Genomic DNA, 12,202 nt, shown 5'->3' with positions numbered 1-12,202 from the left:
TTGCCACTCATGGAGTCATTCGTCATGACATTTTCCTGGAACCCACATTGTAAGATTTTGTTTCTTTCCTCCTTTTCTTTTTTCATTACTGGACTTGCAATCATACACATTTTTCTTTTAAAAAAGGTTTTTTTTTTTTTTTTTTTTTTTTTTTTTTTTGCTATCTGTTAGGAGAGGGAAAGTGATATTTTCTGCTAAAGCTAGCCAAATATAAGTCAATTATATGATGTTTCTCTTATTCTTTCTGAGTTCCTAACCCAGTCATCCAAGGCAGAGTACCCAGGGCTTTTGTTTTCCATTCTTTTTCATGTGACCTGCTTCAAGTTAAGATTCATTTGAATTATTAAATGCTTCCTTAAAGAATCTTTTTATACTGCCTCTCTTTTTTTAAAGTTAATTATTGATGTAGTGACAAGCTGAAAAGACTAAGAATTATAATTTTTTCCTCCCTTCACTGAGGGCTCAAGAAATGTCTTCTGACAATGGTTGTCTATTTAGAATAATACAAAGGAAATACAAAGGCAAAATGCTGAATGTTGTTTTAGCAGAGTTGCTAAAATCACTGTATTACAGAAAATGTAAATGTAGTGTATATTTCTTGGAAAATAGCAGTTAGTGAGAAAGTTGGGACATAACCTTTTGAGCCCAGGTTTAACAACACAGCAGAAGGAGTTACAAAAGATACTGATTAGATTTTAATTTTAAAAACTTCCTTACATTATTCAAGACTACAGTGATTTGATTGTCTTGAAAACAGAAAGGTTAATTTCCAGAAAGCATAAAGAAATCTCCAGACTCCCACTGTAAAGAATGCCAGTCATCACCACAGTAAGCCAGAATTTGGAGGCACTTTACACTGCAAACTTCAGTCTTTTCCTTTTATATAATTTTGTGTTGTATTGGTTTTATAAAAAGGTAACTCACAGACCCATCATACGCCTGTAATCAAGTCTCCTTCAGAAAGAGTACACTGAGGAAATCACATCCACCAGCCACTGTGTGTCCTTTGTTAGTGAGAATGTGAGATGGTAAATAAGATCTGAAATAGAAACTGACCAAGGCTGAATTCTCAGGAATAACACAGGAGATTTAAGCACATACCTTGTCCATGAGTTCAGCTATACGTGGAACTGGTTTCCCTTTCTGGTGACTCACAGTAGCTGGACTCTGTCCATCCCAGTCTTGTAGTTCTTCAATGCTTTTCAGATAAAGCAGGGCTTTGAGGCCAGTGCAGTAGTCTTCAATCACAGTGAAATCCTGATTCTGAATGGCACTGCATACCTAGAAAAGATGGATCAGTCAACCAAGTGTCAAACCAAGAGATAATTTTCCAAACAAATTCACTTTTATTTGATTCAACAAATATTTATTTTATGTCCCAGGCACTGTTTGAGGCGTGATGGATCAGTTGCTGTCTGGAGGTGGGGGTGGTGGGGAGGAATGGACCGAAAAGGAACACAAGGAAACTTCCAGGGACAATGAACATTTTCATAAACTTGCAATGGTAATGGTGTCAGAGGTATATACAAGTTCCAAAATTTACTAAGTTGTATACTTTAAATAATATGTCAGGCTCAAGGAGTCAAATTTGGCACAACATAATAAAGGAAAATTTAAATTCTCATTGTCCCTCCATTGGAATGTGCTGCCTGCAGGCAGTTCTCATGTCTGAAGGTGGTCAAACTGAGGCTGGACCGCTGTTCATTCATTTAACTTGACCATCACTTACCCCTGACTCTGTCTCCCTCCTCATCTGCTATTGTTCTCCTTGTTGTCAACTATGATCCAGTCACCCAAGTCTTTCCTCTCTTCCTCAAAAAAAAAAAAAACAAAAAACAAACAAACAAACAAACAAAAAACAAAAAAAAAAAAACAAAGCCATAGTCTTTCCTTGCCTTAGGATCTTTTCACAAGGCCTTCTCACTGGCTAGAAGGCCTTTCTTTTCCACACATGGCTAACTACCAACCATTCCTCAGGTCCATGGTAAATGCCCCTTCTTCAAGGAGGTCTCCAGGAGCCCAGAATAGATTATGGCCTTCTTTTAATCAGACATTTTTAACTTCCAATTATTGCATGATTATTCAGTTGACAACTTACTTCCCAATTAGACCAAAGTTTCAGAATGGAAGAACTGCATTTATTTTGGTCACTATATTATCCCCAGTGACTAGGACAGTGTTTGTCAGTTAGTCTGCTGTCCACAAATATATGATGAGAGAATAATGATGATATGGTTTGGCTGTGTTCCCACCCAAATCTCATCTTCAAGTGTAGTTCCCACAATCCCCACGTGCAGTAGGAGGGACCTGGTGGGGGTAACTGAATCATGGGAGTGGTTGTCTCCATGCTGTTCTCGTGATGGTGAGCGAGCTCTCACACAATCTGATGGTTTTATAAGGGGCTTTTCCCCTTTTGCTTGGCACTTCTCCTTCCTGCCACCATGTGATGAAGGATATGCCTGCTTCCCCTTCTGCTATGATTGTAAGTTTCCTGAGGCATCCCCAGAAATGTTGAACTGTGAGTCAATCAAACCTCTTTCCTTTATAAATTACCCAGTCTCAGGTATATCTTTTTTTTTTGGAGTCTCACCCTGTCACCAGGCTGGAATGCAGCAGTGTGATCTTGGCTCACTGCAACCTCCACCTCCTGGGTTCAAGCGATTCTCCTGCCTCAGCCTCTCGAGTAGCTGGGATGACAGGCACACACCACCACGTCCAGCTAATTTTTGTATTTTTAGTAGAGATGGGGTTTCACCATGCTGGCCAGGATGATCTCAATCTCTTGACTCTGTGATCCACCTGCCTCAGCCTTCCAAAGTGCTGGGATTACAGGCATGACCCACTATGCCTGGCCTCAGGTATACCTTTATTAGCAGCATGAGAATGGACTATTACAAATGATTAAACAGAAAAGAAAACTAAAATAAAAAACTCTGGAGTTAAGGAAGTGTGAATCAGAGAAATTAAAGTTCTTCCACTAAAAAACCCCCGGGGATTCTGTGATTGTGGCTGGGATTTAAGTTAAAGCTTGAAGAATGTGGATTTAGATAACTGCTTCTAGGTTGATTATTTCCAAAGATATCCCTCCAATTATGATATCACATGTAGACTCCAGAGATTCATTCACAACTTCTCCTGTAGAACCTCATCATCAACATGGCCCAACATCACATCAAATTCAAAATTTACAACATGGATTCAACATCCTTCCTAATGTATATTTCAAATTCAACCAATGAAGCAACCATTAAAACAAAACTGAGTAAAGAAAAACTCATTTCTATCCTATTTTCCCAGGCATTGAATATCTGGTATATACCAGGGTATCTGGCAATGGGTAGCCAACAAAGAAAAATCATGTCATGCATGAATGAAAATGAAGGAAATGCATGAAAACAGAATAATAAGATTCTATTTCAAAGACTCTTAAAGCCTTTTGGGTCTTTGATTAAATACATTTTATCGTAAGCCTCGTGCCTAGCATGCTACCTGATACCTCATTGTTGCTAGGTTGGTTGAGAGAATTTATTGAAAACATACTAGGAGGTATACATACTAGGAAGTATATATATATGTGTGTCTGTGTGTGTGTGTGTGTGTGTGTATATATATATATATATATATATATATATATATGCGCCTAGGAGTTCTCAGCAAGGAGTGGTGAGTGATTCCATGATATGTACCTTAAAAAAAAGGCCAAGTATGAAATTCTGGGAATGCTAGCACTTAAAAGGAAGGTTAAGGAAGATGATTGTGAGGGACACCAAGCAGAAGAGATCCAAGAGAGTTAAGTCAGGTGCTGCAGATGCAGAAAGCACAGGAATATCAGAGCTTAAAGTGATGACTGGATGTAGCACTCGGCAATATACCAGATAACGTCTACCTTTATAGGAGAGATCTGCAATGGAGTAGAAGCCGGTTTATTTTGGTGGGCTGAGGAATGGATAAGGGATGATGAACTAAAGATATGCAGCCAGGTCACATTTATAAGAAGTTTGGCTCCTGTAAGAGGAAAAGGCAAGCTGGGAGTATAGGTTATAGGGTTTTGCATTTTGCTTTTTACTTTTATTTCTGAGATAGAGACTTGCTCTGTCACAGGCTGGAGTGCAGTGATGCAATCATAGCTCAGTGTAGCCTCAACCTCCTGAGCTCAAGCAATCCTCTCACCTCAGCTTCCCGAGTAGCTAGGACTACAGGCACACACCACCATGCTTGGGTAACTTTTTTGGTATTTACTTATTTATTTAATGTTTTTTCTTATAGAGATGAGGTTTTGCCATATTGCCCAGGCTGTTCTCAAACTCCTGAGCTCAAGCAATCCACCCACCTGGCCTCCCCGAAATACTGGGATTACAGGCGTGAACCTTCATGCTTGGCCAGCATTTTATTTTTTTAAAGAATGAAAATAATTATGTTTTAAGGACATACAGTTATTTTACATTTCAGAACAGGATAGATTGATTTCTGTGTATGAGATTTCTGTCAAAATTGGCTGAATGACTATGTGATAACAATGAAACAATGCAATATCTAACATGATGTGGGCTCTTCTTATGGGCCAGGCACTTTGTTAGCACTTTTAAATATATTATCTTCTTTAGTCCTCAAGATAACCCTAAAAGATAGGTTTAATTTTCAGCCCCATTTTACAGATGAGGAAACTGAGTCTGAGGAAAGTTAAATGACTTGCTCCAGGCCCCGTGGTTAGAAAGTGGTGGCACCAGAATTCCTGACCATACAATACAATATGACCTAGATAACAGAGGAACAACTTTTAATATAACTACAAATACTTTTCTTCACCTATTGCATGGACCAAACACATATGTTTTTAAAAATTTAATCAGGTTATCTTCAACTGAAATATAGCTCTGGTTTTAAAAAAATCCATGCTTTTAGAAAAAAAGGTCAGTGTTTTCAATTTACCTTCTTACTTGTACAGTATGAGTAAGAATAACAACAAGCCAAAACCAAAATGCAGAAACAAAAACCCCTTCATCTTCTATTCTCAAGTGCTGCATGTTAGTACAATGTAGAAAAGAGTATAGAATAACTACTAAATATGAACAAGAACATTTTCTAGGAAGCCTATTTACATTAGGAAAAAAGTCTGTTTCTCAGGAGGAACAATTTGAACATTAATTAGGCCTATTATAACTTTCTTAGAGTTGGTGGTAGTTTTTTTTCTCACAACAATTACAAGGAACATCATTATCATTTCCTCCACAGGGGTATTTTTTTTCTCTTGACTATAAAAGTCAACTGATGCTTTACTTAATCCTCTTTGCTCACTCTGAGATCCTATTTTTTGTAGTATATGCTGATGGGGATACTTTACTATAGTCTTAAAATAGTTCACCATGTGAACATAAGAAATCAGATTTTGAAAATCACATAATGTCATGTACTTTATGAGATTTTCATGATTATTGTAAAATCCTGCTGCTAAAAGGAATCTAGAAATACTCTGCAAGGGATGAACAGTAAAGTATAATCTAAATCATCCCTGATGTTTCCAGGAAGAAGATACAAAAGCTATGAATTCTCTCAATCCTCAAACATGGCACAATTTGTATACAGTAGATTCAGCCAAGGAGTGGAGTGATCAAAATGTAGACTTGGTGTCTTTTAACTGTAGAAGAACATGGGAGACCCAAGGCTAAGAAAACTCCCTCTTTCCCACCCACTTGTAGGCTCTTTATCATACAGTGTTAGTGTTCCACATAATTGGGAGTTATACTGAGAATGTGAACTGAACGCAAAACCTGAAAAGGGGGGAGAGACTACAAGATACTTAGTGAGCAAGACTGGGATATTGTGCAATGCTGGAAGCCCTAGAATCCACCATGAGACACAAGTGCTGGAGGGGACCACTTCAGATATACTTAATCACATGGCAAATGTCACACCATTTACGTACCTTTCTGAGATGAGTAGTTTAATTTTTACTTCCAGTAAGATTAAACCTACAAATTTGCCTGATAGAATTTCTGCAAGTAGGAACTTTGCACATTGGTATTTTCTTTTAAAATTTTATTGTACATACAAATCAGGTGGGGATCTTTTTAAAACGCAGATTGTGGTTCTGTAGCTTTGGAGTGGGATCCTGGAGTGAGATCTGCATTGGCCAAATTTTCAAGGGGATGCTGCTGCTGCTGCTGCTGGACCACACTTAGAACAGTAAAGCCTTAAGCACTGGCAGGGGTGAATCTCATCTCAACTGAAATGCTGACTGCAAAAAAAAAAATTCTTCTAAACAAATAGGTTTCTTCTTAATTTTTACTATTAGATTATATCAACATTTTCCTAGCCTTTTAAAGAATGCACTACTTATAATAAGAAGTCATGTTTGAAGAAACAAGAATAATTTGCTGATTAAATAGTAATAAGACTAAAAATAAATCTTAAGATGCAAGTGCACCATTGAGAATAGCTTTGCCCATGGGTTTGATCTCAGGAAATGGAATTACTCAGAAAGATGCCTTGTCCTTGCCTAACCTTTATACTCCATTGCGGGCCTTATCTCTATCTCAAAGGTAAACGGTTCCTGTTAAAACTCCAAACATGTAGCTGCTATGTCTAAATGGGTGTATTTTATATGACATCTCTTAATTGTTTGTTTAACAGCTCTGATTAGGACTCTTAATAGCTGTTAACATGTTTGCTTCGTATAATTTGTAAGTTCTTTATGGTGAAGGCTGGTTTATCTTTCTTCACAGCAGGGCATCAGGTGCCATTATAAGGATCGTTGCCACCATTAATTATTTCTATAAGTGTGAATATCCCTATAGTGAGCTATTTTAAAGAGAGGCCCCTAGATTCTCAGCAGGACCAGCCCTATGCAGGAGCTGAGTAGGTGGTGGCCCCCTGTGCAGTGCGATTTGACGTGTGCCATAAAGCACCTAATAGTCTCCTCCAGGGGTCTGACACAATGCCCTGAATTTTTACTTTAGGTGCAGGTGCATTTAATCGAGGCCCGCCTGTGCAGAGCAACTGTACAAATACCTGGATGGTGACAGAGGGTTGTGGGGAGCTATTCTTTTCTCATTATTTCTCATAAAATGAGATTAGCTAGATTATCAGTAAATTACCTATTTATGGAGATTTACGTCTTCCAAATCTTCTTTACATACATTAGTTCTTTCAGTACTCAAAATAAACCTGACTTAGGCAGGAGAGGAAGTAATATTCTTACTTGAAAAATGGAAGGAGCTTGGACTTGAAGTCCTGTTTCTTAAAATCAATCTTGTGGTTTCTATGCCATATTAAGTTAAGAGGCTGAGAGAATGCACACAGAAGTCAAGCAGAATTGAGTTCCAGTTACATCTTAGCTGCGTAATCATGAGCATTTTTTTTTTTCACTTAAAAATGGAGATTAAATACTTAGCACATAGGAAACTAAAAGGCAACATACTTAAATGCTTAAAATAGTAGCTTGTACTCAGCTAGATTGGCACCAAAATTAAATTTCATAATATGAATAAATCATTAGGGCATAAATTAGGCAGGATATAATTTTTTTAATGTAATAAGTTTTTGGTCAAATGTTGCAGAGGAAGACCACGGACCTTATTTTTTTTTTTTTTTTGCATTAAATAATGATCTCAAAAAAAAAAAAAAAAAAGTTTGGTTTTGTTGTCAGAAGACTCAGGTCTGAGACCCAACTCTGTCATCTGGCAGCTGTGTAACTAGGGCTAGTCATTTAGCTTGTTGAGTTTCCTCTCCCTCCTTTAAATCTGAAAAAGGAGGATGATAACATCTTACTGTTGTGAAGATTAAATTATATCATGAAGGTGGAAGTCCTGTGGAAATTATAAAGCTTAGACAGAATGGTACTAAACCTCATAGGTATTGTAGAATTTCAGGTAGTCTAGAATTTCAAGTGCCTGGCAGAGGCCAAAATGGGAAGTTTTGCCTGTTAAAAAGAAGCTAACTTCATCTGAAAAGTAAAAGAAATTTACAAAGAAGCTATCAAATAAAATCTAAATTAGATTCAAAATACTTATCCCAGGTAAATAATCTGGCAAAGAACAGTTCTACAAAAGTAGGAACACCCTGAGACTGGCACATGTTTTTGTGTAATCAAACAGCACATTTTTCAAATGCTATTTTAAAATACAACAAAGTTTAGAAATAGAGATCTTGATCTATTAAACACAACTCAGATAAACCCATGACCATAATTATCCCTTTTTACTTCTTATCACACAGGTGGACAAACTTCACTTCAGGACTTAGAAATATGTGCCTTCAGGTTATATGAAAGTAAAATATATGTTTACAATTTAAGTCTAAAGTTGTCTCAAAGTTACTGTAAATTTACTAGTAAAAGTTCTATTGGAGAATTACTACATTTAAGCAAAAATAGAAATTCTTCTGCAATGGTTATCACATTATAAATTGCATTAATAAATGAGCTGTATGTATCTGGAAGAGGTTTAAGAACCCTCCCATGAATGTGGTTCATATATGAAACATTGCATAAGAAGGGTTGTTCATCCAATCCTTAAAGCTTTTTCAGGAAAAAGAAGATTATATTATCTCTTCTTACTAACCTACTTTGATAAGCACATATTTTGTTTAAATATATTTTGTTTAAACTATGCAAAACATCTGCAATATTTTATATAGCACTTTATAGTTTTCAAAGCATGCTGTCAAAAAGAAATATCTATAGAATAATTTACAGTTTTCAAAGCATAGTGACAAACAAGATTAAAGGGAATTTAGCCTTTTTTTCAGACCAGCCTCCTCATTTCAGAGATTAGGAGTCCAGAATGGCTAAATGATCTGTCCATGGTACACAGCTAGTTGGAGGCAGTACTGGCAGACCTGCCTGGTTTGAAGCTCTTTCTGCTACAACACTGCCTGTCAATATCATCGTACTTATTCCATACATCAGTTCTAAGAGAAAAAGAAGGTGCTATGAATTGTTTAGTAAGTGAGGAAACTGAAACCAAACATTGAATGCCATGCCCAAAATCAAGATTAGTAACTGGGAGGGCCAACGTAAGACTCAGAATTTCTGACCTCCACAGAGCTTCTTAACCTTTCTTTGTATTATTATTTCCATAAATTTCAAAGTCTTAAATGAGATGAAAGTCTTACATATATAAACAAGCATATATTTATAATTTTCATAAAAAGAAGCAAAGTGATTTCATATTTATTATTATGACAGAAATCCACAGATTTTTTAACATTTAAGGTTTTAATATTTGGATGACCCACTTAAAATTTCCTGTGTTAAATGGAAACTAAATTTCTGCTGTCTTCAGATGGAAATGCAGTTTCTAATTCTATCTGTCCACACCCACTGGTTAAAAACATCAGATTTTCTGAAGGCATGGAATCAATAATTACTCATGGAATTGAGTTCTGACCAGTACTGACAAACAGATGTAGGAAACTACATTGTACTTTAAAAATTGGTGTACAATACATATAGATAAAATAAGAATTCAGAATAACAATATGCCCCTATGAGCTTTTGGTACTACATAAACATGGCATTCCTTACTAGAACTCATGAATAAAACACCAAAATTATAATTTTATAAAAATATAGGTTAAAAGACAGCCCCTGGAGATACATAGTAAATAGGGAACTAGATGGGGATATATTTGTATATTCACATATAACCACAAATCTTAGTTGTTCTATCATATTAGTTTCCATTTGTTGGAGCTGTACAACATCAAAGTCATGATGTCCCTATATATTGCATTTAGCAGTAATGTAACGGACTACGTGAAGAAATCAAAGTGAGAGTTTCTAAGTAGTTTCCTGGCAATTGAGACAGCAGGCTCTTTCATCTGCTCTGTAACTGTGGCAGTGCATTGATTTAAACTCCTTCTGAGATCTCAAATGCTTTTATATTCTTAGGTCTCTCAAGCAGCTTTTTTTTTTTTTTTTTCCAAAGTGATAAAATTCTAGCATTCAGCAGAATACCATCTTGTTTCCCCCAAAAAGAGAGGGCTTATTTCAGCTTTGCTACGAAACTGTACAGGATCACTAAGTAAAATAGCTGTCCAAATGTCATTCTACTAAGAAATCTGGCTTTGAGTTCAGTTGTCTATGTTCTGACCACAGCAAATAGGATTGGGAAAAAAAGAACAACAAATGAATAGCCCCAGAGATGTTGTTTTTCAAAAGTTCAGTTCAGAAAAGTTGCCTAAATGGATAAGTAGTTCTGCTTATTAAATATTTTCAAAGTTGTTTTTAACTGCCACTCATTGATCAGTCCAAACGGTATAGGAGTCATTTATTTTGTAAATCATATATTTCTTCTCAGTTATAAGAGTTATAAGAGGACATTACTTATCCTCTTAAATGATACATTCTCTGATCAACTTTAAGTATATAAATTTCCCCCTATTCTTCCAATTAAGAAGGAACTTTATGGAGCTTGAAAGTCTATTTTTCAGTGTCACTCTGTGGTCATCCTTTAATTAATTTCTTAACCCAAGATCAGCTAAAGACAGACTGAAGAGAATAAAACGTTTTCAAGGTATATTATACCGAGATCCAAACCACATTTTGCCAGCTGGAATATAATCATCAATTCTCCAAGTATTTTCTCAAAGGCAGCATAGGTGATGGGCCACCCACTCGACTACTATTCAGAAGAGCATTTGTGAGACTGAGCTTCTCTGTTGCACTTTGTTGATGACACAACTTCACTGAAGATGGCCTGGGCTGATTAGTCAAAGGGCTGTGCCCTGCAGGCGAGACTGCCCCTGCCCCCTTCCTTGTGTCTGTCCTTTACAAAGTGAGCTCCAACTGGACTCAGATCTCAATAATGACTGCAACCAATAATAATAAGAACCATACAGAGACACAGCACCTCTGTCTGCCTTTTATGCGACACTAGAGATAAAATGGGTGAGCCAGGTACAACATGTAGGGCCAAAGAATGGTGATTACTGTTCTGTCTCTTCAAAGATATTGCTGTTGATGGCTCTGCTTCCCAACGGGCATAAATACAAGACTCAAAAGACTGAGGTAACAACTGGAGTCTTCTATACACCAGGATCCTATGCAGTCCATTCTTTGGTTAGGAAGTGTGGCTGCAGTTTGAGGAAGCTTGGCCACTGCGCTTCAGAGGCAGTAGGATTTTTCTACTAACATGGTTTCTCACCATCAGGCTTTGGTGCTGCATGAATTACCACAGCAATTTTTAATTACTCTGCAGTAACACAGGTGGTGGCGTAAGGGTTTGCATGGAGCACTGTGCATGCTCAGCACCTCTCATGATAAAAGTGGGGCAAGAAAAGGAAACTAAACATCCAAACAATAGCTGTCAGATGACTCAAATCCTTAATTTTAGGCAATCTTTCTTTTTCAACAGAGTCAACACAGCTGGGAAAACTTGATTTATCGTATCATTTACTAAAATACCACATAGAGTTTGATCACAGAGGAGAAGAAGTCATAATGCCTAGAGAGAAAAAATCTATAGGGGAAAATTAACACATGGAATTTTTTTCTGAACCCTGAAGATGGATGAAGGTTATGTGGTCACTCAATAACTAAGCAGACATTCACATTCCAAGAAAGAACAATTCGCATACAATGAGAGACATTTGTTAACATGAAAATAACATCTCAAATAGCCCTGACTACCTCTTAAAGCATTCACAATTCAGTAGTTGGTGTGACGGTTAATCTATAATTGATAAAAACACAAATTTGTGAGAGAGTACAATTTGGCTGTTATCAGTGAGTCAACAATTTTGACTGAGTTGCCATGTATTCTGGGATACAAAAGTTATAGTTCAGTTGATTAAGAGTGAATAAACTATGTAAGAGTTAAGCGCTATAGGAAAAACAAAACAACCTTACCAATGTCGAAGTTAATATATGGTAAACACAGTGCATATTTATGGGAGGGCAAGAGAAGCAAAGCAATAAGGTTTGCATTTGTTAAAAGGAACTTTTAAAAATATTAAACTCATTTTTAATCCCTTTACCGTACATATGGAAAAATAAAAGCTCACAAAGTTTGTGGTTTTGCGGAAAGACAAGGAAAATAAATTGTATGCTAGTATTTTTTTGGCTTTTTGTTTTAATGAAGACCAAGAACCTAAAACTAAAATGCCTGGTCTTCAGCTACAAAAGATGAATCTACTGGAACGTGGTTACAGATGAACAAATGCAATGCCCAAAGAAGTAGTTTTATTTATGTCTTCTCACTAA

The 12,202-nt window shown here is 36.6% G+C and overlaps 1 protein-coding gene across 2 annotated transcripts in view; it reads right to left on the bottom strand.

The window, feature by feature from the left end:
- Window positions 1–12,202, bottom strand: part of DPYD (dihydropyrimidine dehydrogenase) — an 875,732-nt gene that overhangs the window by 112,775 nt on the left and 750,755 nt on the right. For both annotated transcript variants that reach the window (XM_023231016.1, XM_023231017.2), the window contains exon 20: window positions 1,102–1,281. In XM_023231016.1, the coding sequence (XP_023086784.1) occupies window positions 1,102–1,281 (180 nt within the window). The remainder of the gene's footprint in view (window positions 1–1,101; window positions 1,282–12,202) is intronic.

The sequence above is a fragment of the Piliocolobus tephrosceles genome, chromosome 1, assembly GCF_002776525.5.
Source record: "Piliocolobus tephrosceles isolate RC106 chromosome 1, ASM277652v3, whole genome shotgun sequence".
Taxonomy (NCBI): Eukaryota; Metazoa; Chordata; class Mammalia; order Primates; family Cercopithecidae; genus Piliocolobus; species Piliocolobus tephrosceles.
The sequence above is the reverse complement of the archived record's forward strand: the minus strand, read 5'-3'. Positions and strand labels throughout refer to the sequence as shown.